General features: G+C 49.7%; 2 protein-coding genes across 6 annotated transcripts; one reads left to right on the top strand and one right to left on the bottom strand.

Moving 5' to 3' along the window:
* Positions 1-428: 428 nt before the first annotated feature.
* ZNF219 (zinc finger protein 219) lies at positions 429-14,723 on the bottom strand. Of its 5 annotated transcripts, XM_087424224.1 has the most exons (6): positions 8,637-8,971; positions 7,679-7,757; positions 3,912-4,003; positions 2,203-3,607; positions 1,771-1,902; positions 429-1,493 (listed from the first exon to the last, which is right to left on the bottom strand). In XM_087424224.1, exons 3-6 carry the CDS (start codon positions 3,915-3,917, stop codon positions 889-891), a joined length of 2,148 nt encoding a protein of 715 aa, XP_087280350.1. In that variant the 5' UTR covers positions 3,918-4,003; positions 7,679-7,757; positions 8,637-8,971; the 3' UTR covers positions 429-888. The 5 variants fall into 5 exon arrangements, with proteins under 5 accessions (XP_087280350.1, XP_004421341.1, XP_087280346.1 ...); XM_004421284.2 differs by lacking the exons at positions 7,679-7,757; positions 8,637-8,971 and adding an exon at positions 14,588-14,723; XM_087424220.1 differs by lacking the exon at positions 7,679-7,757.
* On the top strand, positions 9,068-13,959 carry TMEM253 (transmembrane protein 253). The gene is given in 7 exon segments (XM_087424232.1): positions 9,068-11,258; positions 11,383-11,521; positions 11,907-12,017; positions 12,107-12,163; positions 12,445-12,555; positions 12,677-12,823; positions 13,205-13,959. Coding segments are annotated over 6 exon segments (735 nt in total). The 5' UTR covers positions 9,068-11,258; positions 11,383-11,413; the 3' UTR covers positions 13,406-13,959.
* Positions 14,724-27,610: the final 12,887 nt, after the last annotated feature.

The raw sequence follows: 27,610 nt of genomic DNA, 5'->3' as shown, positions 1-27,610 counted from the left end.
AACTAGACAGAAAATAAGACCCAGGTTGCAAGGTACCCTGTACCCCTTCCCAGCCCAAAGCTGGGCCTGGGCCTGGGAGAATGTGCCTCCTCCACAGTGGCTCCCAGAGGCTCAATGCACCCTTTGAAGTGCCTCTTCTCATGCTGCACCCACTTCTTGAGGCTGAGCTGGTCACAGTCGAGCTGGGATCCAGCACAGTCCAGCAGTTCAGACCACAGTGCATGAGAATCCTCTAGGCTACTTGCTAAATGCTAATTCCTGGGCCCCACCCCAGAGCTACTGAAGCGGAAGCCTGGGGGTAAAGCCCAGGATTCTGCATTTTTTATCAAGCTCTTTGGGCAATAACTAAGTGCCTCAAGAGGTGACTATTTCCTGGACAGAATGGCCCAAGGAAGAGGACAGGACATAGGCAGACAGACACAGCGCCCTGTGCCTCAAGACACCTGTTTATTGGGGACACAACTCTGCGACAGGGATGACAGGAATCGTACCAAAAATAGCGACGTCTACAGGGCCCCTGAAGGGGCTAGAAGGGTACAGTGCCCCCCACCCCCACCCATTGTACAAAAATAAACTCTCACGCCTATGGACCAGCAAAGACTGGCAGAGTGGCTCCTCAACAGGGACACAACCCTCTCTGCCAGCCCTGGGACCCCGTTCTTTGATGCTCACTCCTGCCACTTCTAAGGCACTGTGACTCTCCCCTGGGCTGGGTGGGTACTGCCCGCCCACCCTCCTACGCCCTCCGCCCCCTCCACCTCTGGTCCGCCTGGGGCTGGGATGTGGGTCCCATGCTGCCCCCTGCTGGCTGCTCTACCCAACTACCTCTAGCGCTCCCCCGCTCCGGCGGGGTAAGCTCACTAAGCTAACCGCCCCTAAGAGGGCTCCCTACCGTTCTTGCCCCCCCAGCCCCGCCTCTCCCGGTCTCGACAGCCCGGGACCCTCCTCCCCTTCCTGCGGAGGACTAGGAGGAGTCTCTCCCGACGGTGCCCGGGCATAGGGCGGGGACGCATCGGCCTGAGGAGGCCGGCGGCCCCGAGCCCGGCGGCTGTGGTGCACTTGCAGGTGCAAGGCCATGAGCTCGGGGGCTCCAGTGGCGAAAGGGCAGAAGAGGCATCGGTGGAGGGCACCCCCCGGCCCGGCCTCGCTTCCTGGCCCTGCCCGCAAGGACAGGTCCAGGGGCTCGGCCTCACCGCCTCGCCCGTTGCGCAGGGTCCTCCCGGGGCTGGCGGGCTTCCGACGGGACCCCGGCGCGGCGCCGCTCGAAGGAGGCCGGGGGCTCGCCGCGCCCTCCACCCAGGCCGCAGGCTGCGGAGCCAGCTTGGCTCCTGACTGCTGGGCCGAACCCCGCTGGGAAGGGGGCGGCGGCTCCGGGGGCGGCCCGGGGCCAGCCCCGCTCCTCTGCTCCCGGTGGTGGCGCTGCAGGTGATACTTGAGCGAGCCGGACTGGGTGCCCGCGTAGTCGCAGTGCGGACACTTGTAGGGGCGCTCACCTGGAGAGAGGGGGATGAGATAGGGTCACAGAGTCACCACCACTGCCCACCCGCATTTCGCTCCACGTACAGACCTCCTCCGGACCAGGAAAAAACACTGCCTCTCCCAGCCCCTCTGATTTAATAAAGAAGCGTTTCCCAACGCTCTCATCTAGCCAATCGGAAGGTTGCGGAACGTCGTCTCGAAAGGCTAAACGTCTATGGCGTTTCCTGTAGCCCTCTCACCTCTCTTCCTGCCGTCCAGTTCCCTCCCCACCCCGCAGGCTGCCCACCTCACCTGTGTGCACTCGCAGGTGCACTTTGAGGTGATGCGCTGAGCGGAAAGATTTTCCGCAGAAGGGGCAATCCTTGCCGGTGGCGCCCCGGCCCCCTTCAGGCCGGGTCCCTCCAACTAACAGCCCATTCTCTTCTGCAATACACACGTTAAGGGAAGTCAGAGGAGCCCTTTGCCCTATCAGGGTCATGCGCCCCCACACCAACCCAGGACTGGTTCCCCCCTAGGCCCAGGAGGAAATAGTACGTTTGGGGGAACCTGAGGGGTTGGATTTGTTGTGAGTCGAGCTGTGCCCTCAAAAGGTAGTAAAGCCTCCAAGGGAAAAAGAGCGAGAAATAAGAGGCAGGTCCTTTTTAAAAGGACACAGGAGGGGAGTGGGCGTCAGAGTGGGCCCTGGATGCGGGAAACCTAGGAGAGAGGAAACCCCTTACTTACCCTGCGTGGCGGTGGACCTTGCCTGGGCCCCCGCAGCAGGCGCAGAGTGCGGCCCCTCGCCTGGGCGCGGGTGCAGTGAAGCCAGGGGGCCCAGTGCCCTGCTCCGGGACCAGGTCTCCTCCTCCGCCTCCACCACCTCCTCTTCCTCCTCTGGCTCCTCGGCGCGATGCCGGCGAGCCCGGGCCGGGAGAGCAGAGGGTAGTGGGCGGAAGCCTCCGAAGTTGCGGCCAGCCCCCGGCTCAGCGCCCTCACCATTGGGCCGGGCCTCCCCAGCTCGAAGGCTCAGGTAGCCCAGGAGGCTTGGAGGCTCACGGCGCTCAGCCGGGGTGGGCGCCGGGGCCAGGAGGAGCGCGGGGCCCAGCGGCTCATAGGCCAGCAGGCCCAGGTCAGGAGGCTGGGGGACCCGGGCGGGCCCGGAACCAGGCCCCGGGGCACGCAGTGGGCCCAGCTTGCTGGCATGCACTTTCATGTGGTTCTTAAGGAACCAGGGCTCTTTGAAGCAGCGGCCACACACGGGACACGCATGATCGAAGGAGGCCTTGTGCTTGCGCATGTGGCCCTTGAGAAACCAGGACTGCGTAAAACTCTGGCCACACACTTGACAGCGGAACTCCGGAGGCGCAGCGGGCTCCTCGGGAGCGGCAGGAGCGGGGACAGGGGTTGCCTCACGTTCAGGCTCCGCCTCGGGCTCGGGGACCGATCTGGGTTCAGGCTGCGGTGGAGGCTGAGGCTGGGGTGCAGCCGAAGTGGCCGCCAGGGGGCGCTCAGGAGCTCCGTGGGCCGTCAGGCTGTGGTGCAGCAGCTCCTCCTCCTGGCTGGAGCCGAAACTGCACAGGCCGCACTTCCAGGGCCTGTGCAGGATGTGCAGGTGGCGTTCGCGCTCCGCCGCGGTGCGAAACTTGCCTTTGCAGAAAGGGCAACGGAAGGCGGACGACGAAGGAGCCTGGGGCCGCGCAGGGCCCTCAGTGGCAGAGGTGGCCTGCACGCCCCCTGAGCTTCGGGCTCTCCCCAGCCGGGCCTCGCGCAGTAGCGCGCGCTCCTCCAACTCCAGCAACAGGCGCGCGGCAGGGCTACGCGGGCGCTCGGGCTGGTGCGTGCGCAGGTGCGAGCGCAGCAGGGCCCGCTGGGCTGCGCGGTGGCCGCAGTGCGGGCACTGGAAGGCCTGGGCGCCCGGGTGCGCCCGCAGGTGCAAAGCCAGGATGGAGTTGAAGCGGAAGCGCTTCCCGCATACAGGGCAGGGAAAGCGCCGTTCGCCAGTGCGACTCTCAGACCAGCCCACTGCTCCCATCCCTGGAGACCCGGCGCTCACGCCTGGCCCGTTGGAGTAGCGCTGCAGATCCAGTTCGCCGTCGAAGGCCGGCGGCGACGGCGCTAAGTGGCCGCCCGGGGCGCGGGGACGTGAGCCCTGTGGAGAAAGATGTGAGTAGGAGAAAGATGTGAGTAGAGCAAAGGGTAGAGAAGAGAGAGCTGTGGCGGAAGCAAGGGCATGGAGGGCCAGAAGAACCCGAGGGAGGGTGGGTTGGGGCCTGAACCAGGAACACTGGATGTCCATCCCACTCACCGCGGAGAAGTTGGGAGATGAATGGGAATTAAGCTGCTGGGGCCAACGAGATAACTCATAATAATGGGCGGTCAGAGAGAGAGAGAGAGGTGGGAGGGAGGGAGTACAGTTGTAGGTACTTGCAGGTTCAGGCCAGAGCTTCACTCACCTCCATGGACCCCCTTCACATTCTTTGGTTCTGGGGAGTGCAGGGAAGAGGAGGAGGAAAAGCTGCTAGTGAAGGCAACAGGTGCTGCAGAGCTAAAGCAAGAGAGACAGATTTGGAGGAAAAGATGAGCCCTGATTTTCAGCAATGGAAAGTCACCCCCAACGCCAGACCCTTAGCACCTTGTATTCCTGAAACCTATCCTTCCTCCTTCCTTGCATCGTGAGACAGAAGGGTGCTGCTGTCTTCAAAACGTGTACTTGATTTGCCAAGCCCACAAGCCTCCCTGATAATCCAGATTTCTTCCCCCAAATTATTCGTTTGAAATGCCTGGTCCAGAACCACCACCACCACCACCACCCCCTGGCGGTGGGGAAGACCATCACAGTATACCCCTCTCTCATTTAGGCTGGATTGTGCAGCCTGATGAGCAAATGCGGTGGGCTTGCCATGCTCCTCAGTTGTCCAAGTGGGACCAGTTGCTCTCAGACTCCCTAACTGACCAGCCAGCCAAACATCATTCCAGGCTCCACTGTCCTTCCTTCTGCCCTTACCCTGTATTTCCCCCTCATTCTCCCTCCCTCTGCCTGGATTCCTGATCCATTCATTTCCATTCATTACAGAGACTCATTCATGCATGGGAGAGAAACACCTCCCAGCAGCAGAGAGTCTGGAGACAGACAGAGGGGGAGGGGCATGAAGGGGGAGAGAGCCAGAGGGAGAGGGAATGAAGAGAGAGTTGGGGGAGGAGTGGAAGTTCAGGGGCGCTGCTGGCCTGGGGAAGGGGTGAAAAACTGCAAATACCAGATAGGATTCATCCCCATGTTTCAAACCTTGGAGCCTGCAGTTTGATGGGGCATCTCAGCCCCTTTGTCCAGGGCTGTTCCGAAGCAGACTTTCCTCCTCTCTGCAGGGGAGAGGCTCCCTCACACAAGAGGAGGATTACACTGGCTCTGAGCTCAAGAGGCTGGAGTGAGGGACGGGGGGCGGGGCTGGGCCATCTGCACAGATACGGGCTCAGCACATGCTCTGAACAGGAAAGGGTTAAAATTCTCCAGGCTAAAATTCCCTGGGCCTGGGAAGTGCAGAGCTCCAGTTGTGAGGAAGAAGAGCACTGAGAGGAAGACGCTGGGGGTGGGAGTGACACTCCTGATTCTAAGCTGCAGTGGAGGTTAGCATTAGGACTTAGAAGCAACCCCAGAATTAAGATTCATAGAAACAGGCCTAGGAGAATGACCAGAAGTCGTCCAGTCAACCTTCCTGCTTACATATATAATTGTATCCGTTCAAGGCTAGACGAACTTGGGCCTAACCTATTTTTTTGCCTGAGATAGAAAGAATATTTGAGATATAAAGAACTTCCTTACAATAGGCATTGTGAAACTGAAATGGGTTACTGAGAAAGAAAAGGACTCAAGCATTACTTTGCTTAAGGATCTTTAATAGAAGAGAATTGGGCCAGGAGTCAGCCCTGCTTATCAGCAAAGAGAAAAGGCTCTGGAGGTCCAAGGCTTCTTTAATTTTGGACATTTAGTGGATGTGATAAGACTCCATGAAGGGGCAGGTACCTGTTACATGTGGAATGTGGGTTATGGGAATTTTATTAACAGGAGGTTAATTAACAAAGTGTCCTCGTCCAAGGGTCACTAAACAACCTCCACTACGACTTTCAACATTTGTATTTCTGTAGCTCCAAATTAGGGCATCCACTCTCATCTTCTAGATCCTCCAAATAAGCCCCTTTCCTGGGCCCAAGAACCTAGCCGGGCTCAGAGTAGTGTCATGAAAGGTGAATTAGAGTAGGACTGATGGGTGCAAGGCTACTGTGGGCCCAGTCTGACCATTAATAGCCCTTCAACTTTCAGTAAATCAATTAACCTCCCAGTTTACTCATCTGTAAAATAAGGGGGTTGGACTAATTTATACTGATGGTCCCTTCCAGCTCAAAAGTTTTGTGGTTCTGAGTCACAGGACTTTCTGGACCCCAGAGAAATGTGAAAAACAAATGGTCATCCCTTCAGTACCATGGAGAGTGCAGTGGGCTACCAGAGGAGCCACTGTGGCCACCTCAGAACCATAGGTAGAGCTATGAAGTGCCAGAGGGGCTGCATTTGCCATTTTAGCACACAGAGGAGGCACTGAGAAAAGCTAGAGGATTTTTAAAAATTCCTATCTGGGAATCATAGGGAAAAAAAAAAACCGGTACCAGAGGGATTATTTTAGCCTTTTGGATGTCACTGAAAATAGATAGATGTAATAGAAAATAGATGTAACTAGAAGAATTTTAATTAGCTATAAGGAGTGTCCTGACAGTTACAGTTTGTACATCCTGGAATGAGTTACTGAGGCATCGTATTTGGGTCCATCACATTCTGTTGCTCTCCTGGGGATTCCCGGAACATCCTGGTGTACAGCCAATCTGGTATATTCAGAGGAAGCAGATGGTGGGGGAAGAGGGGGGAGGATGGGAATACTGCATGGTCATAGCTGACTAACCTATGGGCACATACTCTGATTCTGAGAAGATTCTAGGGCCCCTAAAACTTCCTGTAGGATAGCAAGCAAAATACCTCATGGGAGGCTGACCTCATACCCAAGGCAAGTAGAGTAGGAATAGGGCAAATCTCCCTCCCTCAAAACAAAACAAAAACAAAAACCCTGTTTTGCACCTAACAGTTTCCAGGATGGCAATACAGTGATAGACAAGGCGGCCCAAATTGAAGCTAATTCCCAAACAGGGAAAGTTTCCCCGGGGGGGCGGCGGGGGGGGGGGGGAGGGCTCAAATCAACAAAACCCACTGAGAGATCCTCCTAGGCCTAGTCAAGATCTCTTGAATCATCTCTACACCAAACCAGGTCCCAGGCGCCTGATCTCATGAGTTTTTCTCAATAGGAGAAAGCACTGACAGGGCCCAAGATCTGTGAACTGGCCTGGAACCCAGGTCATGCCTGTGGGCAATAATCACAGAGTTTTCTAGAGTCAGGCCCTAAACACTATCCACGAGACTTAGCCAGACAGTAGCAGTGACCTACTTTCCACCCCCACTGGGAATCAGGGGCTATCTTGCCCTTATTTGGGTTCTATAGGGATGCAGGGCCAGGGGTAGGGATCAGAAATCTTTCCAAAGCAGCAGGCCAATTACTTTTAGGTGCTAGGAGAGCAGGTGGGGAAGGGGCTGTGGACCATCAAACCTTACTGAGTAGGGAAGGATGGAAGGGTTGGTGAGAAGACTCTTGGAAACAACAGGGACAGGTACATAGAACCATCTGCTGACTGGAGGACCACAAAGATTGTCCCTCAAGCCTTGTAGTTCAAAAGTTTTTAGGGTCAGAGTGTATGGGCTAAGGGTTCAGGACTTCTGAGGTATAGTTGTGACTAGGTTCTGTCTCTGGTCATCTCTGATGCTTGATGCTTTTACCTCTGTTGAGAATCCTACGCCTCCCAAGTCTGCTAACAATTATGATTAACACTGCACTAGATGGGGTTAAAAGGAAAATGAACTTCTTAGGTGGTCTGGGGTCAAGACCACCTTTATCACTCAGACATGCCAGTAGTTCACTTTTATGGTCTCCTCTCCATGGCCCTCTGAAACTCACTGCTCAGGTGGCTCCTCCAAACTGACTCCACACCACAGCTTGCCCACCTTTTAGACTGAGTTCTTGGTAAAGCCTCCTTCCCTCCATCCTCACTGTTCTGAGTTGGGGGCATGGGCCTCAGTCATGGACTCCAAATGTACAGCAGGAGGTGAGAGGAAGGTACACCTGCTCACCTACTGCCGCCCCACCATGGTGAATCTTTTCCCAGAGGCATGTCCCAACTTGACCCCTCTTCTGAAAGTTCTGGAAGACCTGGATTTGGGGGAGGGGGCATGTGGCCAGCCCTAAGTCCCCTAAACTGGAGCTGATCCTAGAAAGGTCAGAGTCTTAGCACCCATATGAACCTCAGTCCTCAGATTAGGGGTGGGGGGCTGGGCAAGAGAGCCTCTGGGAAAATCTCCCTCCCAGAAGTAGGTTGGCCAAGTAGGGCAGGACCTGTGGTCCTGCACAAGAGGTTCTTCCCGCAGCACCCCAGACCCCTCCCGGGGAAGATAAGCCAGAAGGATGATGGGGGGCAGGGTTGGGAGCTTGGGAGGCCAGGGCTCAGCTACCCGGGCCGGGAGAACAAAAGCTGAGTTGCAGCCGCCTCCGCTGCTGCCGCCGGCCGAGCTCTTTGTGACACTTTGTTTGGGACGCAGAGAGGGAAGCACCCCCCATCCTCTCCCCTCCCCCACCCTCGCTCCCGGAGAGTTTGGGTCCCTTCCCCCTCCTCCATCAGCCCTACCTGGGCGGGGGGGCGCTCATCCACTCGGGCTCCCAGATCGGCCACCCCGCACCCCCAGGCCCCTCGCGCCCTGCCTTCGGGCCCCTACAAAGACGCCCACCGCCCCCCCACCCGCGCTGGCCTTTCCCCTTTGGTGTCCGCTTTCCCGGCTCCCCCACCTGGCCCCCCCCCCTCGAGGCCCCCCTAGCTCTCCAGGCTTCCGAGGCCGCCGCCCCCACCCCGCCCCCCCAGGAGCTCTGGGCGAAGGTTGGTTGGGGCCGAGCCGGGGCCCCTCCCCCCCCCCCGCCCCCTGCCCCGGCCCCGGGCCGGGCGCGCGGAGCAGCCCCCCCCTCCGGGAGGGGGGGAGGGGGCCGGGGGCGGGGGCCGGGTGGCGGAGGGGGGGCCGGGAGTGGGGAGCGGCTACTCACGAGCCCCGGGCGGGCGGCGGCGGAGCGGGCGGCGGCGGCGGCGGCGGCGGGCGGCGGGCCGGCGGCGCGGGCGTCAGCGTTACGTGGGGCCGGGGGAGATGCGCCGGGCCCCGGCCCCCCCGCCCCCGGCCCGGCCCCCGCCCCCTCCCCGGTCCCCCGCCCCCGGCCCTGGCCCGCATTGTGTGCGGCGGGAGGCGGCCCGGCCATTAGCATGCGGGGGGCGGCGCGGCGGGGCTGGGAGCCGCGCGGGAGCGGGAGCGGGGCTCTGGCTCCGGGGACAGGGAGCTGGGGACCCCGGGAGCCGCGAGAGGCGGCCGCCAGGGGCGGGGTGCGGGCAGTTTGGAGACGGGGGGCGCTGTCGGAGGGAGGGAGGGAGGGAGGGAGCGGGGGTGGGGCGCACAGACGATTCCAACAGGAGACTGGAAGAGATTTTGAAAGGTCATCTCGTCCTTCCCCCAGCCTCCAAGCAGGACTGCCCCTCCCACCCTAAACCCGGACATACCAGGGAAGGAGTTGGCTCTGCCGCTCTTTCTGCCCCAACATGCACAGACTCGGGAAGTTCTTCCTGGGGTTTTATCTCAAAGCCTCTCCCTTACAATTTCTGTGTCTCTTTTTGGGGAGGAGGAGGGGCGATTATAGAGATAGTTAATGTCTGCCGTATAAGAAACATCATTAAAGTTACTCTTCGGTCCTTTCTGTTCTTGATTAAACAACAATTCCTGCTCCTTCCTCTCGAACTCTCTTTTCCATTCCTTAAGTCACTTTAATGGCTCTTCAGTACAACAAATATATACTGAGTGCTTACTAAGTACCAGGCACTATGCTTGGCGCTGTGGGGGATGAGCAGATGAGGGGGATGTAGTATCCTCCATCAAGGAGATTGTAATCCAGACAGGGACTACACATTTGTGCGTAGTATATTCAGATTTAGTCAATATTTACTGAATGCCTGTTCACATATTTAATGGTATATAATCCTTACAATAACACTCTGAAATATAACTAGTCTGCACTTAAGGTAAGAAAAACGAGCCTAAAGAATGTCTTTCCATTGGCCTACCGGCTCAGGGGTCCTCGGTGCAAGCCTAACATCTGACACTATGTCAGGCCATCACCACCAAATACAGTTAATGCACACGGGGATCCAAGAGGGAGTAGACACACAGCAGTTCCCAGGGTCCCTTTAAATGTGATTCCCACTCCCCAGGAAAGAAGAGTGGACACAGTGCTCCAGTGAGTGTTGGCCCAGCACTGAGCAGGGCAGAAGTGGCTTACAAAGAAAGCTCCTTGCCTCCTAGGACCCTGCCTCCTGGTACTAATTCCCAGAGGTCTTCTGGCTCAGCCTTCTTCTGTCATCAATAATAATAATGATAATAGCCACTAACATTTATTGAGTGCTTTGCCAGGTGCTGGGCTAGGCTGATTCATATGCATTTTCTCTTTTAATATGTACTCAAGGCAACCCCTTGAGACTGGTATTATTAACTTCCCTTTATAGATAGGGAAACAGAATGATTAAGTAACTTGCCCAAGGTCACCCAGGTAGATCTGGGATTTGAACATAAGTCTGGTTGCTTCCTGACCTCAGGCTCTGCACCAAGATGGGCCTTTCCTATTTTTGATCTTTAGAGTATATATGTTCTGCTTCTTACTGTAGAAACAAATGTCCCCAGCTTTGCATCTGAATAAACCCTGTAGTATATGGGCATCAGGCACATCAGTATGACTTCATCAACACCACTAATGGTCATTAAACACCCACCATGAGTCAACCCTTCACAGTCATATTATTAGCCACCGTTTTAACACTCAGTTTGAACAAACTGAGGTTCAAATAGATAGAATAATGTATCCAAGGTCACACAGCTGGGAAAGTGGCAGAGCTGAGATTCCAGTCCAGGTCTGCCTGGCTGCAAGGCCACTTCTATCTCTCAGAAATATTAATTGTTGCAATACTGTCCTTCCCAAGACTGGCCATTTGGGGACCATCTTCTGTACATGTCTAACTGCAGGTTATCACTGAGTCAAAAGCAATCCCCTCTATAAATAGGGCTCCTCATCCACCTAGTCCCATCCAGAGTAAGTCCTTCAAGAAAGGAAGAAGAGAAGAGAAACTGTCCAGAAAGTGAGGGAAGGAAGCCAAGGGAATTAAACCTTGCCTGGTCTTGGGACAAAGCTGCAAGTGGTAATGACAGGGGACCAATCCAGACGGTAATATGGGATTTCCCTAGGGAACAACAAGTAATTTGAGGAGGATGCCAACAGAAGAAGAAAGATTAGATGGAAATGGGGGGAAATTGGGGCCTAGGGTGGTAGTGTCCATGGGGATGAGGTGAGTATTCAGAAGAGGGACCCAGGATGGGTAGAAATGGGGGCAAAAGGAAACGGGAACAGAGCGAGGCAGGGCTGGGAGTCTTGTGGAGTGAACTGAGGCTGGTGTCTACCGACGGCCACTCCCTGGATCCTTAGGCCCTCGTGGGGACCTTTGCCCCACCACACCCCAGTTCTGACAGCGTGTCTCTCCCAGGACAAGTCTGTCATCTGCTCTGAGCTACCAGGCCCTGCCAGGAGCTTCAGGCCCAGCTGTGTCCCATCTCTTTTGGAGGAGCTGCTTCAGACTAGGTAGGTGTGAGGCCCTGAGCTTCAACTCCCTGGATATTGGAAGTGGGCAGAGGGGCAGCTGAAAGAGATGTTGCTGCACGTCCTGTCTCCTGATAGGTGTCATAACGCATTTTTCCTGGCCTAGGACGCACTGAGCTCCGTTGGTCGAGGGAGCCATGGAGGAGAGAGCTGATCAACGAGAGCAGGAGAGACCCAGCCTTCGTCTGGAAAAGCTACAGCACTGGGCAAGGCATAGGTGGAGTGGGCACCTCCTGGTGCTGGCGGTGAGGCCAGGCTGCCCCACCCCAAACTTCAGCATGTCCACTTGTAGCCCAATTCAATTCCATCCATGTTTAGTGAGCACCTACCATGTGCCTAAAACTGTGCTAGGCTCTGAGTGGGAGGAGGGGGGTGGAGGAAGCATAGAATAAACAAGGCAAGACCTTTAATCTCCAAGTAGCTTCCATCATTTGGGGAAAACACATAGGTAAGTAACTAAACTGTGACATGAGGCAGAAAAAAATAATGCCCTCTCCCTTCACTGCCCTTGGTTGAGTACTTTCTGCCACCATGCATTCCTCCCAATTGCTGACCTCTGGAAGAGGAGGGGTTGACAGGAGGGAAGGGAATCCCTGACAGTTCCCCAACTACCCTGCATCCGGCCTCCAGGTGAGCCAGCTATGGCTGGCAGTGGCTGTGGTGCCCTTTGCTGTCTCAGTTGCTTGCTTGAACTCTGCCTGTCATATGGCCACAGCACTGCCACTTGGGCCTGGAGCATTGGTAAGACCCACCACAAGGGAGGATGGAAGGTCCTGGGGGCCCCTCTCTAATGGGGCCAGAGCTCAACACTTGCCTTTCTCACCATTCAGGGTCTCCTCACTGGGATTATTACCCTTGAGCTGCGCAGAGCACCCCGCCTCTGGAAGGTGAGAGGGGAAGAGAATGCAGTACTATTCTCCCACCCCCCAAAACAGACACACACACTCTCAGCCCAGGAAGTGGCTAAGTGTTGACTAATCCTGTCAGATCTCTGCCCCTAACTGGCCTAAAAGATTCAGGAGGGAAAGCAAGAAAGTTAGAGGGCTGATGGCCCTGTTTGGAGGTGGAGGAATAGGAGCTGAGTTTTGTTTTCAGCTAGGCTGCAGGTGGGGCTTGGGGTTCCAATGCGTCCCCTAGGCTGGACAGGGCTGAGCTGGCTCACTGGCAGGTGCGGGCCATGATGATATTCAACACCTTCAATCTGATCTTGGGCTTCATCGCAGTGGTGGTCGAGGTGATGAAGACAGCCTTGGGGCCTGCCTCAACTGCCCCCTCCCAGGTACGGGTGAATAAAGGAGAAGGTGGGAGGATGAGGAGGCAAGAGGAGACGGAGAGAGAAAAGGGCATGGGCAAACAGATGCTGGGTCCTCTGCAGCATCCTCAGCCCTGTCTGCCTACAGCTGGCCGGCTTGCTGGTGCTGGAGCTCAGTGCTGAGGCCTTCACCCTAGGAGGAGTGCTGGTCTCAGCATACTCCCTGTTCCTGCTGAGCCAGAGGAAGCCAGGATGCTGCAGGAGCCAGAGTCAGCACTACCAGGAGCTGCAGGAGGTAATGAGGGCTGGGAGGAGAGTTTGGAGCAGCTAGCTAGCAGCTCATTTTTTCACTGGCTATCCTGGTCAGTGGTACTTCAGGGAAAACAAGGGAACAGGGGGGAAAGGAAGGAGTCCTAGACTGAAACTGATTGGTTTTCTGGCTTTGGACATTTCTCTCCCAGTGGTGGGTAAAAGGGAATTGGGTATCTAAATGGTTGGGGCTAGAAATGTGGGAGAGCATTGGGAAGCTGCCTAAGTAGTGGAAGGGCTACAGGAACATGAGAAGAAATAGGAACATGAGAAGAAATGGCAGAGGAAGAGGAAGTTGCTTCTGTCTGGGATTCCTCCTTTCTCACCCCTACAGTTTGCTCCCCTGACACCTCTGTCTGGTTTTTAGGGTCTCTCTGAGTTGGAGGAAGTTCCTGATTTGGAGGATGGTCCCAGGGTGGCTAGCACAGCAAACGGAACAAATGAGTGAGCTGGCAAGGGGAAGCAGACAGGTGCTGCTCTCCCGCCCTGCGGGAGCATCGTCCAAACTCTCCTGCACCCCACCGCACTGAACTCAGAAGCTAGATGGAGTCCCTTGAGACCTACATGAAGTCCAGCGGAGTGCCTTCGACTTTCACTCACACTAGGCCCCTTTCTAGACTGTAGACCAGAGTCTTCCCTCACCTCACCGCCCTGCAAAGCTGCCCGCTTGCAGGGCATCCTTAAGCCAACTTTGAGCTATGCCCACTTCTTCCCTTCCATCCTTACCCTCCTTCCCCGCCGCCTCCCTATACAACTTCACATCTGCCTCATCTCACTATTTCTCTTCTTTCCACCTTTCACAATCTCATCCTCTCCAAGCCCGGTTCCTGGAAACGCCTACTCTCTGAAATCAATTCATGGGTGCTTTAGTTCTCTCCCTTGGATCCTTTCTACTGTAACGGAGACTACAAGTCCCAGGAGGCCCCGCTGCCCCGTAGCCTGCTGGGAAATAAAGGGCCTTCCCTCCGCGGTGGGGGCGCTGTGCATCTGCTGAGTGACGCGAGGCGCTGGAAGTTGGGGCCTAGCCGAGTTTCCTCGGACGCGACCACTGGCCTCGTGTGTAGGGAGGAGCGGGGCGGGTTATTGTGCGTGGGGGCGCGCCATCCCAACCTCGGCAACTGAGAGCTCACTGTGGGCCCCCACCCTTCCCTCTGGCAGCTTCGGAGACTGGCAGGGGCTGGAGGCTGGCCCTCTGCAGAGCTGGGGTTTCCCAGATGCTGTCGCCGCGCCCCCACCCACCGTGCCGAGGTCCAAAGTCCTGAGACTTGGAGCGCGCGCGAGAAAGGGGTTGGAGATGATGAGTCAGAAGCCTAGGGCCCTTCTCGTCCCCCTCCCCCGAGGCCTGGGCGCCTGAGGAGGACAGGCTCGCGGGGCAGAAGGGTGGACCGGGCAGGAAGAGGGAGGGACGCGGCGACCCGACCCAAAACTTTCCCGCCTCTTGCGAGCACGCGGGTGTAACGAGCCCGCGTTGCCGCCACCCTTTCTCTCCAAGGCGGGAGCGGGACTGCGCAGGCTCGGCCTCTCGGCAGCCCCGCCGAGACCTTTGATCCCCCTGCAGTCCGGTTCCTGAAGTCTGGTTGCGCTCAACCCCCACCATTTATGACCTTTGCAAGTGTGCAAAGATGACAAGCTCAGGTGGGCTGGAGAAAAGCCCAGGAAAACTGGGAGACCCAGTAGCAGCAGCCGGGCAAGTTACTAGCCGCTAGAGAAACTAGAAATTGACCAGAGCTGGAGTACTGAGAGAACTCACCCCAAAGTCACATAGTGCCCAGGATGGGTGTGCGCCTCACACTCATTTTTGTTCCCACTTGAGAAGGCTTCTTTCCCTAGAGAATGCTGCTTCTCCGGGCTCAGCCAAGCCCAGGCACCAGTGAGGAAAGAGCGCAGCCTGGCTGCCTGGCCCTGACATTGCAGTGGTGCCAGCGGCAGCCCCTTTCTGTTTGTGACACCTTGGGAGTGGTAATAGTCGCCCTATGACAAGGGTGTGTGAGTACTAGTGGGTGGAGACAATTCTAGGATTAGGCTCTGGAATGGAGAACACAAGATCTGGGCCTCCCCCTTCCCCTCCTCCTTCCAATCTATCTGCCATAATGGAGAGCTCAAGTGTGAAGGACTCAGAAAATAATTTTCTTCAAAATCAGAAGGTGGTAGTAGATGTGGGGGGAGGGGCAGGGAATCAATAATTTGCTCTCACCCTCTTCCAGAGAAGAGCAAGAGCCTTTAGCGTTATGATCAGAAGTCTAGGATTTGCATTCTAGTTCTTGGAGAAGTTCAATGACCATGCAAGTGAACCTTGTGTCAGTCAGGTTCGGCTAGGCTATATTGTGTAACAGTGCCCAAATCTCAATGGCTTAAAATCACAAAGGCTTATCTCTCACACTGCATGTCTAGGGTAGTCTGGCAGAGGGCTCTACTCGTTATAAGTTATTCAGGTACCCAAGCCATGGAGCACCACCATTTTGAGATCCTACCATGTCGCCATGAGGCTTAGAGCACCCCCCCACCCCCACCCCAGCCATGTGAAGTAAGAGTGAAGAATTGTTCATGGGCTCTTAAATGCTCTGCCCCAAAGGGACACATATCACTTCCATTCACATTTCGGTGGCCAAAGCAAGTCATATAGCCACACTCAACTTCAAGACAGCTAGAAGGGCAATCTTTTCATATGCCTGGAAGGAGAAGGAAAGCAGAAATACTTCATTAAAAGAAGAAGAGTTCATCATTTGTGGTGATTCTCGAACAGCTTAGCAGTTGGAACTCATCCATTCCAGCAGTTATGCCCATATCTACTTTTTGGTTTTGTTCCATGAACCACTAAATCAAGTTCTTAATAGAAACTTTTCCCAAAAAAATAATAGGCCTGGGAATCAAGAAAACTAGATTCTGGTTTTGTTGTGTAAGTTTGGGCAAGTCAAACGTCCCTGAACTACATTTTGATTACATGGAGATTATAATCATAGTATTTATCCTCTCTACCTTACTGGAGTATCAAGGCTAAAATAAAATCACACATTTCGTTTGGAAAGGAAAAATACTTTAAAACTATAAAGTGCTTCAGAGGTTGAAAATAAATTGCCTATGGGGACAAGGAGTAGTGTAAATGAATAAAGCAGATTGGGTATGTATGACGTAATAGAGAGTGGTGGGGACTGTGGCAAACTAGAGAGCACACATTCTATTTAAAGACTTTGGGCCGGCCCTGTGGCTTAGTGGTTAAGTGCTCGTGCTCCGCTGCTGGCGGCCTGGGTTCGGATCCCGGACGCGCACCGCTTCTCCGGCCATGCTGAGGCCGTGTCCCGCATACAGCAACTAGAAGGATGTGCAGCTGTGACATACAACTATCTACTGGGGCTTTGGGGGGAAAAGATAAATAAATAAAATCTAAAGACTTTACCCACACTCAACTCCATCCAATTATTGCCACGTGGGACTGTGGGCCTGGTATTGCCATAGTTCCAATTTTCCTGTAAAAGTCAGAAATTCTGACTTTTTAAATGTGAAATCTTCTGATTTTAAAATGTTAATAACTAACTTTTTAAGAATTGAGAACCAGATTCAGCCTATAGTCCTTCAATTATAGTCTCTCCGTTATACAAACAGATGGTAGGAATTTGGGTTTGGGATGTGCAATACGGTTCTCATAAGCCTTCGAGATGTCTTCTGAAATTCAAGAATCTTGGAGAGGTTTAACATTACATTCTTAAAACCTTTTTTATCACATCCCTCCACCGCATTCATTCTCAGGGAGAGGGCATTTTGCCCCCCAGGGATTATTTGGCAATGTCTAGAGACATTTTTGGTAGTAACAACTGGGGTGGGGGGGAGATGTAATGAAAGGAGCATTAGATGAGAAGTCAGAGGATTGGAGATTTAGTCCCAATGCTATTGATGCCCCTTTCCTGTGCATTATCCTCTCCTAGCTGTAAGTAAAAACTGCCTGAGGACTGTCCTGTGATCCTCATTATTCCCGCACCACGCTCCCCATTGCTGGAGTCCCCAGCTGCTCCATGAAAGCATTCTGCTTTGCTGCAATGCTTCCCAGCAACCACTGTATCTGCCCCTTTCTTCATCAGTTTGGCAGCTTCTGTGGAAGTCACTCATATTTTACTTGAACTGCTGCCCTCTGGGACTTCACAGAAAGAAATGACTGGACAATGTTCCTCCTGACGTCAGTTTTTAAAGGCCTTGACCCCTATCCCTTGCTTTAAGCATTGGAGAAATATCCGATTCATATGTGGCTTCATATGCAGCTGAATTCTGTGGTGGTTGGGACATGTTGATAATTTTACCCTCGTTTCTTTGAAATTCAGTCATTTATTCTGGCCTTAAATACATGATTATAGGCAACGGACGGTATTTCCCAAAAGAAATATCCGCTTTGCAAATGATTCTGGTTTTGTGTCCTGGGCTGTGTCCTCTGCTGCCATCTCGTGGCCTCTCTTCTCGGCTGCCCGGGTCCAGGTCTCACAAAGAGCCTTCCCGCGAGGTAATGGCGTGTGGCAGTGGCTAAATTGGAGAAAAAATCTCCTCTGCACGCTGCCGGGCGCTCCCCGAATCCTTCCCCTGCAATGAGTGCACCAGGGCAGCCGCGCGCGCGGCTGCACCTCGCGAGGAGGCGGGAGGCGCGGGGCCCTTCCGGGTCATCCTCACCCCCTTGGGCCTCTATGTCTGTCTGTTATGCAATCCTGGACACGAGCCACAGAAATCAGTGAACTAACTACCGGGGAGTAATCGGAGCTGACCTCGCCTGCTTGGCCTGATGAATGCTCCGCAGCCTCTCGCCACACGCCACCTGGGGCTGGGATCTTTTTTTTTTTTTTAATTTTTTGTTTAATCTCAGTGAGAAGAGAAGATTCCCTCGTTGGGTTTCTGGATTTCGTTTTCTTGTCTGGGACCATTTCGTGTTGCTGTGTCAACGCCCTTCATCTCGGTTTGCCCAGCCGGTGCTGCCTCAAGTTCGGTATTGGACTGATGGGTTAAGCAGAACAGTGGCAGTGTTTCCTATAAATATGGCGGGATCTGTGCGCTGTAGCGATCAGAGGTCCATCTCCAGGGGACAGGGAGTCTGGGAGACTGCCGTGAGCTGGGTTACTGGCCACTGGGCAGTGACTCCGTGCAGGAGGGAAGGCAGGAAAACATTTTTACTTGGCGCCAATTTTTTTTCATTATAATAATGTGTTAAAAACCTTCCAATTGCTAAAGCAAATTTGTAGAACTATCCTTCAGTTGTTAGCTCCTCGTGTGTGCTTTCCATATGTTTAGTTTTTTATGGAGAGCCCTGAATCTACTATGCCCTCATTACGCCTAACCCCAGAAGAGGAGGGGGAAGAGGAAGAGGAAGGAAGAGGAGCGGAAGGAGGAAGAGGAGAAGAAGAAACTGCTGCCTTAGTGTTTGTTTTCACCTGCTTTCTCTGTATGAAAATTCAGGGGAAAGGGGGGCCTGCCTGGTGGTGTAGTGGTTAAGTTCTCCGGGTCTGCTTCGGAGGCCCAGGGTTGGCTGGTTCTGATCCTGGGTGTGGACCTACTCAACACTCCTGAGGCCTTGCTGAGGTAGCCTCCCACATAGAAGAGCTATAACTCTTCAACTATGATACACAACTATGTGCTGGGGCTTTGGGGAGAAAAAAGAAAAAAAAATTGGGGGGAAAGGGCCTCCTTGTATAATTTCCTAGGGCCTCAAGCCAGGGACTGGCTGCTACTAAGCTGGTGTGTGTTGCTTCTAAGCTGGTGTGTGTTGCTTCTCTTTAAAATTCAGATGCTGTTTACTTAATAGGAGCATCTTCTGTTTCTTTTGTTTTTCCTTCTTTGCCTGTGTTTTTTCTGCCTTATTTCATTTATATTTTATGTTGCGTGTTATTCTTGATTCTACTTATCATCTGAATCTTTGGTTTCTTTTTCTTATCAGACACTTTTCCTGTATTCTGTCCAGAGTGAATGAGTTGTCTTTGTTGATCCCTGTCTGTTTTTCCTTGCCTTTGTAAAATTTTCTTGTTTAAAATGCTTTTCCTCAAGTCCAAGCTCCCAAAATATAATTTCATTTGTTTGGCATCTTTATAATTTTGTGCTCCCTTTATGTGTAAAGAAAATGCTGTGCATTTTTAAAGAAAATCTTATGGTTTCGGTAAAGCGAGAAGACTCAAAGTCATGGCATAGAAGAAACAGGATTGATGTCTTTATAAATCTCAAAGATAATTATGATGAAGAGAAACTGTTCTTTGTGAAACGAAGAAGTGAATTTGGGTCCAATGGTTACTTGTTACGGAGAGGCCGATTTTAGACCAAAAAAGGGAAGAAACTGAACACCTTTCCAAAGATGAGCTGCTTTGAGTTGGGCTCTCAAACTCTGGATGTGTTAGAGGTGTTTTGTGCAATGCACTTCTTCTGCACTGATAGGTTGTTGAAGCAAGTATTCAAATATCAGCTGGATGGTTGGAGTAGATGACCTTTAATTTCTTCTCCAAGACTAGGATTTGGTTTCTCAGCAGTGGTGGTGTTTTTTAATTGACCCGTCCATACTCTCTAATCGGAATGACTGGCCCTAGGCAAAATTGTAAAGTATTCTTCTAGTCCCTAGAAGAGAGTTCATCAACCATGGCACTACTGACATTTGGGCCAGATCATTCTTTGTTTTGGAAGACTGTCCCAGGCATTGTAGACTGGTTAGCAGCATCCCTGGCCTCTAACCACCAGATACCAGTAGCACCCCTCCCCCAAGTTGTGACAACCAAAAATGTCTCCAGACGTTGTCAAATGTCCCCTGGGGAGCAAAATAGCCCCCTCCTTGAAAACCAATGCCCTAGAGAGAAATGATAAGAAAGATTTCAAGAACTTCTTTATGTCTAATTTCTCCAAGATTCTTGTATTTAAAGAGACGTACAAAGACCTACAAGAAGCTTATTGCACATCCAAAACCGAAAATCCTCCCCTTGTATCTGCCCCCTACTCCCTCTTCTGAATTTTCAGTCTTATCTGGTGTTATCATTTGGACACACAAGCTGAATGCTAAATTTCTCTCCCTTGTTTCCTATAGCCAAATACTCATCACATTCTATAGATGTTCCTGCTGCTCTCAAATCGTCCTCTTCTCATCACCACCACTCCTGCCCCAGTGCAGGCTCTCATCTAGATCACAGAAAAAGCTTTCTAAATAGTTTCTATGCCTCCAGGCTTGTCCTCCTCAGATACATCTTCCACATAGCCACATAAATGTGACCATGTAGCTTCCCTGCTTGAAAGCCCTCCAGTCGTCCCCATCACCTATAAGATCAAGTCCAAGCTTTTTAAAATGGTTCAGTGACCCCTGTGATCTGGCCCCTGGCTGCCTTTCCAGTGTCATCTCCCACATCCCCTCCCTTGCACTTTACTCTTCAGTGACAGCAATCTGAGGAAGGTGGCATGGGCAAGCAGCCTTAAAATTTTTTTAAATTATTAATTAATATGTATGATAAACACTTTCACCCCATCTTTGAGCTTCACGCTCTCCCTCTTCCTCTTTTTTTCTTTTTGATTAGCCCAAGGATGATGATGATGACAGCTCTGACTCATGGTGGGCTGGGTGGAGGTCAGGGCTGTTTGTTGTGCACATTAGTGAGAAGTCAGAACAATGAAAACACTAGTGGGAAGTCAAAGCCATATCACGTCAAAATAGCTAAGTCAAAACATCTGACTTTGGCACATATATTTCTTACTTCCATACCTTATTCAAGCTCTAGTATCTCGTCCTGCCCCCAAACCAGCCCTTTGTATTGCTAACTGCTCCTGATCCTTTATGACTCACCTCTGTCCTCGCCTACTTTCCTGGCCTCTCCCACCACCGCCAAGACTGTACTCTTCAATGCTCCCTTAGTGCTGTATACATAGTTCTATACTTACAAGATTTTATTATGAGGCGGTCAGAATACGCCACCCCGAAATATGCCAATTTAGCATAAGGATTGTTTTGAGCTGAAGGCAAATAAGAAGCAGCAAACTCAGAAAGAGCTCTCTACCCTCCCCCATCTGCCTAAAAGTAGGACATAAATTTCCCTTTGGGAAGGTCTTCCCCCTCCCCGCTCCTGTAGCAGGAGGAGTTATCACCATCATCACTGCAGACAGAGAGTCAGCACCGTGAAGGGTCTGCACAAGCAAACCTCACTAAAATAGCCCTGATCCTCCATCAATTCTCCCATATATTTACTTTCCCACAATTTACCACCCCTAGAAGCCCAGACCCGTTTCCCTTTGCCTTGTGACTTCTCCACAATTTCTTACCCTTTGTTAAAATGGTATATAATCCCCTGTGTCTAATCACCTCTCTGGGCCTTCATTTCTTTTCTATGGAGGCCCTTTGTGCACATAGAAATTAAAATATTAACATCAAATAAAATTTGTATGCCTTTTCTCCTGTTAATTTGGCTTCTGTCAATTTACTTTGCAAGCTCCAGCTACTAAACCTAAGAGGATAGAGAAAAGGATTTTTTCCTCCCCTACAATTGAAATTATCATTTATGTGCCCATCTCTGAGGCAAGAACTGTGTTTTGTTCATCTTTATAACTCCAGAACCTAGCCAAGTGAATGGCATATAGGAGACATTCAATAAGTGTCTACCGAATGAATGCATAAATAGACTAAGTCAGAAGGACACTTACAAGGCATTCTACTCAGCATAGAAACTCTTGTGCAACATCCTGACAGACATTCAGTCTCAGCTAAAACATTAACAGTAATGGTGCCACTGGAGAAAATCGCTCAACCACGGCAGCTGGTGCCACAACAGATTCATCATCTCAAACTGCAACTAGATCCTAAAGGCTACACAATAATACTGCTATTGGAGCCCTCAGTTTCCACAGCTGCAACTTCAAGTTTGTTACCTTGTTCTCAATAGTCATTCCAAAGTGCATCTGGAAGAATAAAGAAATGATAATAATGGAAGGAAGGAAGGAAGGAAGGAAGGAAGGAGGAAGGGTGGGAGTACTCTTACTCTAACAAGAAGAGTAATAAGGTGAGACTTGCTCTATCAGCTATTAATGTATATTAAAGATAAAAAAACTAAGACAGCATGGTATCGGCACCAGAATAGACAGATAGATGAATGGAACAGAACAGAGAGTCAAAAAGAAGCTCAAGAGCTGGCCCCGTGGCTTAGCGGTTAAGTGCATGCGCTCCGCTTCTGGTGGCCCAGGTTCGGATCCCGGGCGTGCACCGACGCACTGCTTCTCCAGCTATGCTGAGGCCGCGTCCCACATACAGCAACTAGAAGGATGTGCAACTATGACATACAGCTAACTACTGGGGATTTGGGGGAAAAAATAAAGGAGGAGGATTGGCAACAGATGTTAGCTCAGAGCAGGTCTTCCTCAGCAAAAAAAGAGGAGGATTAGCACGGATGTTAGCTCAGGGCTGATCTTCCTCACAAAAAAAAAGAAAAGAAGCAGCTCAAAGGCCAGCCTGGTGGCATAGCCATTAAGTTCGGCATGCTCTGCTTCTGCTGCTCGGGTTCACGGGTGGGGATCCCAGGCATGGACCTACACAACTCATCAGCCATGCTCTAGCAGCGACCCGCATACAAAATAGGGGAAGATTGGCACAGATGTTAGCCCAGGGCCAATCTTCCTCACCAAAAACAAAAACAAAACAAAAAAACTCAAGTATCTACAAAAATTTAACATATTTTAATAGCATTATTTCTTATCATTCAGTTAATTACAAACTGATTTTTTCAATAGATGTTGGAACAACTTCATAACTATTTGCAAATAAATTAAGTTACACTTCTCTTACACACCATACACCAAAATAAGTTCTAGATGATTAAAGACTTAAGTGGAAAAATCAGAACCATAACAATATGGGAAAAAATATGGGTAAATATTTATATAATCTGGGGAAGATGAGATCTTTCTAAGTATAACATTAGCGGCAGAGACGATAAAGAAAAAGATTGAGAGATTTTATATTAAAAATTTTAAACTTTCTAAGCAAAAAGATCACAATAAAGGTAAAGTTCAAATGAAAAGTTAAGGCTGACAAAGAGTAACATATGGCTAAAAGATTGTTAGCATAACATTGAAAAGAAGAGAAAAATTGGTAAAGACAAAACCGCCAATTTACCAAAAAGAAAGAAATTTAAATGCCCAATAAATCTATGAAAGATGATTTACACTCATAGTAGTTGAATAAATGCAATTTAAAACAATAAGATGCCATTTTGGACCAATCACATTAACAATTTTAAATACATAAAGTTCATTATTGATGACTATGCAAGGAAACTGGTACTTTCTTATACCTCTGATAGAACTGTAAATTGGTACAATGGTAATGAAAAGCAATTTAACAACTTGTACCTACAGGTTAATAATTGCCTACACTTGGCCCAGCAATTCTTTTTTTTTCCTTCTTTTTTTGAGGTAACATTATTTTATAACAGTATATAAATTTCAGGTGTACATCATTAGACTTCGACTTCTGTATAGACTATATCTATACACCACCAAAAATCTAGTTTCCATCTGTGACCAAAACAAATATGCCCTTTTACCCCTTTTGCTCCTCCCTCCCCCCTTCCCCTCTGGTAAACATGCATCCAATCTCTGTCTCTATGTGTTTGTTTGTTGTTGTTGTTGTTGTTTCATCTTCCACATATGAGTGAAATCATACAGGTTTGGCTGTCTCTGTCTAACTTACTTTGTTTAGCATAATACCCTCAAGGTCCATCCATGTTGTCACAGGTGGCAAGGTTTCATCTTTCTTATGGCTGAGTAGTATTCCATTATGTAAATATACCACATCTTCTTTATCCATTCACCCACTGATGGGCACTAAGGTTGTTTCCAAGTCTTGGCTATTGTGAATAACGCTGCAATGAACATAGGGGTGCAAATATCTTTTTGCATTTGTGTTTTCATGTTCTTTGGATAAATACCCAGAAGTGGAATAGTTCTATTCTAATTTTTCTACAATAATCCTGGATTACTTAAGTCTTTTTAAAAATATGTTGTAGAATAGTATTTAATGAAATAGAGGAAATACTAATCATATATTCATATATTATTAAACCAAAACAGTATATTGAATAATCCCAATTTTATTGTAAAAATACACAAATTATATAGAAAAAGACTGACTGGAAGTATATATGCCAACATATTAATGATTATATTTCAGTGGGGTGATTATAGGTGAATTTTTTTTTTTTTTGCGGGAGATTCTCCCTGAGCTAACATCTGTCACCAATCTTCCTCTTTTTACTTGAGGAAGATTGGCCCTGAGCTAACATCTGTTGCCATTCTTCCTCTTTATTTTCTTTTTTCTTTTTTTTTTTTTTTGGTGAGGAAGATTGGCCCTAACATCTGTTGCCAATCTTCCTCTTTTTTTTTTTTTTGGTGAGGAAGATTTATTTTTTTTTTGTGAGGAAGATCAGCTCCGTGCTAATAGCTGCCAATCCTCCTCTTTTTTTGCTGAGGAAGACTGGACCTGGGCTAACATCCGTGCCCATCTTCCTCCACTTTATATGGGATGCTGCCACAGCATGGCTTGCCAAGCGGTGCACCGGTGTGCGCCCAGGATCCAAACCAGGGAACCGTGGGCCACTGCAGCCTAGCACACGCACTTAACCGCTTGCGCCACCGGGCCGCCCCTTGGTAAGGAAGATTAGCCCTGAGCTAACATCTGTGCCAATCTTTCTCTATTTTGTATATGGGTTGCTGCTACAGCATGGCTGACGAGTGGTGTAGGTCTGCGCCCAGGATCCGAACCTGCAAACCTGGGCCACCGAAGTGGAGTGGAGTGCACTGAACTTAACCACTACACCATGGGGCCAGCCCTCATATTTAAATGTCCTCAACCTAGAGCTCCAGTTCCCCAATCTTCCTCCCCAGAGACAATTTATAGATCCTCCCAGAAACTGTCTAGGCGCACACAGTATAACTGCAAATAGGAGGATGCTGTACACACTGCTTTGCATCTTGCTTTTTTTTTTCTTTTTGGTGAGGAAGATTGGCCCTGAGCTAACATCTGTGCGCATCTTTCTCTATTTTGGATGTGGGTCACCACCACAGCATGGCTTGACGTGTGGTATAGGTTTGCGCCCGGAATCCAAACCCACAAACCCCAGGCCGCTGAAGCAGAGGGTGCGAACTCAACCACTCTGCCACTGGGCAAGCCCCCTAGGTGAATTTTATTTACTTTTTAAAAAAATACATTTTCAAAATTCCTCCGGTGAATATAGACTACTTTCATAATTTAGGTTTTAAGTATTTCTTAAAATTTTCCTTATACTGAGCCCAAAAATCTTCTTACTTGTTAAATGAAACTGTTAGTTGGGGAAAAATTGAAAGACAGAGTTTTAAAGGTAAATAACACCAAAGAATCTGGAAACTATTAAAATGAAGGAAGAGGAAGAGAATGATCAGAGAGACCAGTAAGCATGTGATTAGAAAGAAAAAAATCTCTTACACAGCTGACTAACAGAGTCAAAGATGTTATTGTTGTAGGGGAGAAGTACCTCTCAAAAAGGGAAAGGAGAACAAAGAAAAGAGAGTGAGGATGCAACAAAATCATATTGAGAGGTACAGACTCGAAGTGGCTTTTGCAATAGATTGTAACAAACAATGCCAGCGAGTTTAAAAAGAACTCAGGGAAGGAATTAGAAAACTGGTGTCCAAACCTGTGACCTCTGACTACAGCTGGCTGCGAGGTTGCAGGACAGATGGGCTGCAAATGCGGTTTGTGTTTATGAAAAGGCCTTCAGAAGGGGCCTGAGAAAACAGCAGTTATGAGCAACCGTAGCATTTATAATAATAATAATAATAATAATGATACCTTCATTTCTAATAATATTTACATGTACCTTTGTCATGCTTACTGTGTTCTTGACACTGCTTTAAGCACTTTTAGTGTTTTAACTAATGTAATCCTCACAACACCCCTAAGAAGAAGGCATTATTATCCCTGTTTTACAGATAAGGAAAATTAAGCACAGGAAGGTTAAGTAATGTCACACAGCTGGTAATGAAAGAGCCAATTCACTATGGACAGCTAATTTTCGACAAAGGAGCCAAGAACATACAATGGAGAAAGTAAAGTCTCTTCAACAAATGGTGTTGGGAAAACTGGACAGCCACATGTAAAAGAATGAAAGTAGACCATTATCTTACACCATACATAAAAATTAACTCAAAATGGATTAAAGACTTGAATGTAAGACCTGAAACCATGAAACTTCTAGAAGAAAGCATACGCAGTACACCCTTCGACATTGGTCTTAGCAACATATTTTCAAGCACCATGTCTGACCGGGCAAGAGAAATAATAGAAAAAATAAACAAATGGGACTACATCAAACTAAAAAACTTCTGCACAGCAAAGGAAACCATCAACAAAACGAAAAGACAACCTAAAAATTAGGATATTTGCAAACCATATATATGATAAGGGGTTAATCTCCAAAATATATAAACAGCTCATACATCTCAACAACAAAAAAACTAACAACCCAATTAAAAAATGGGCAAAAGACCTGAACAGACGTTTCTCCAAAAAAGATATACAGATGGCCCACAGGCACATGGAAAGATGTTCAACATCATTAACTATCAGGGAAATGCAAATCAAAACCACAATGAGATATCACCTCACCCCGTCAGAATGGCTATAATTAACAAGACAGGAAACAACAAGTGTTGGAGACGATGTGGAGAGAAGGGAACTCTCATACACTGCTGGTGGGAATGCAAATTGGTGCAGCCACTATGGAAAACAGTATAGAGATTCCTCAAAACTTAAGGATAGAACTACCATACGATCCAGCTATTCCACTGCTGGGTATTTACCCAAAGAACGTGAAAACATCAATGTGTAAAGATACATGCGCCCCTGTGTTCATTGCAGTGTTATTCACAATAGCCAAGACTTGGAAGCAACCTAAGTTCCCATCAAGGGATGAATGGATGAAGAAGATGTGGTATATATACACAATGGAATACTACGCAGCCCTAAGAAACGACGAAATCCAGCCATTTGTGACAACATGGGTGGACATTGAGGGTATTGTGCTAAGTGAAATAAGTTAGAGGGAGAAGGTCAAATACCGTATGATCTCACTCATAAGTAGTAGATGAAAACAACAACAAACAAACACATAGTGACAGAGATTGGATGGGTGGTTACCAGAGGGGAGGAGTGGAGGGAGGAGGGTGAAAGGGATGATTAGGCACATGTGTGTGGTGATGGATTGTAATTAGTATTTGGGTGGTGAACACGAGAACATCATGTAATCTATGCAGAAACAGAAGTGTAATGATGTACACCTGAAATTTATACAATGTTATAAACCAATGTTACTGCAATAAAAAAATTAAAAAAAGAAAAAAAGAGCTAATTCATATCCAGGAGTCCTTACTCTAGATTTCATGTACTTAGCCAGTATGTTACACCACCTCTGTGGCCAAAATAGCCCCTCCAGCAGTGGTTCACAAAGGATAGTCCTTTCAGGATCTCCAGGGGCTCAAAACTATTTTCATAATAATACTAAGGGTTTTTTTTTTTTTTTGGTGGTGTTTTGGGGTTTTTTTTTGCCTTTTTCATTTTCATTCTCTTATGAGTATACATATGAGTTTTCCAGAGGCTACAGGAAGTATGATGACATCATCACTTTAATGGCTAATAGAAAATGTGTTTGTATATGCTGGTGTTTTCTAGGATTTTCTAAGGCAAGCTGTTTGGGGTCCTGAAACCAAAAAGTTTGAGAACCATTGCCCTAAGGTAAAGGGAACATGGTTTCTGAAGGAA

The sequence above is a fragment of the Ceratotherium simum genome, chromosome 3 (genome assembly GCF_057802395.1).
Source record: "Ceratotherium simum simum isolate JZ-2026a chromosome 3, ASM5780239v1, whole genome shotgun sequence".
Classification (NCBI taxonomy): Eukaryota; Metazoa; Chordata; class Mammalia; order Perissodactyla; family Rhinocerotidae; genus Ceratotherium; species Ceratotherium simum.
Note: the sequence above shows the minus strand (reverse complement) of the source record. Positions and strands in the feature narration are given on the sequence as shown.

Coding starts and splice junctions, on each gene's coding strand:
- ZNF219 (XM_004421284.2), bottom strand. Junction 1,903..2,202: donor AAGGTCCACCGCCACGCAGG/GTAAGTAAGGGG, acceptor TGTGTATTGCAG/AAGAGAATGGGCTGTTAGTT. Junction 1,494..1,770: donor GCACCTGCGAGTGCACACAG/GTGAGGTGGGCA, acceptor CCCTCTCTCCAG/GTGAGCGCCCCTACAAGTGT.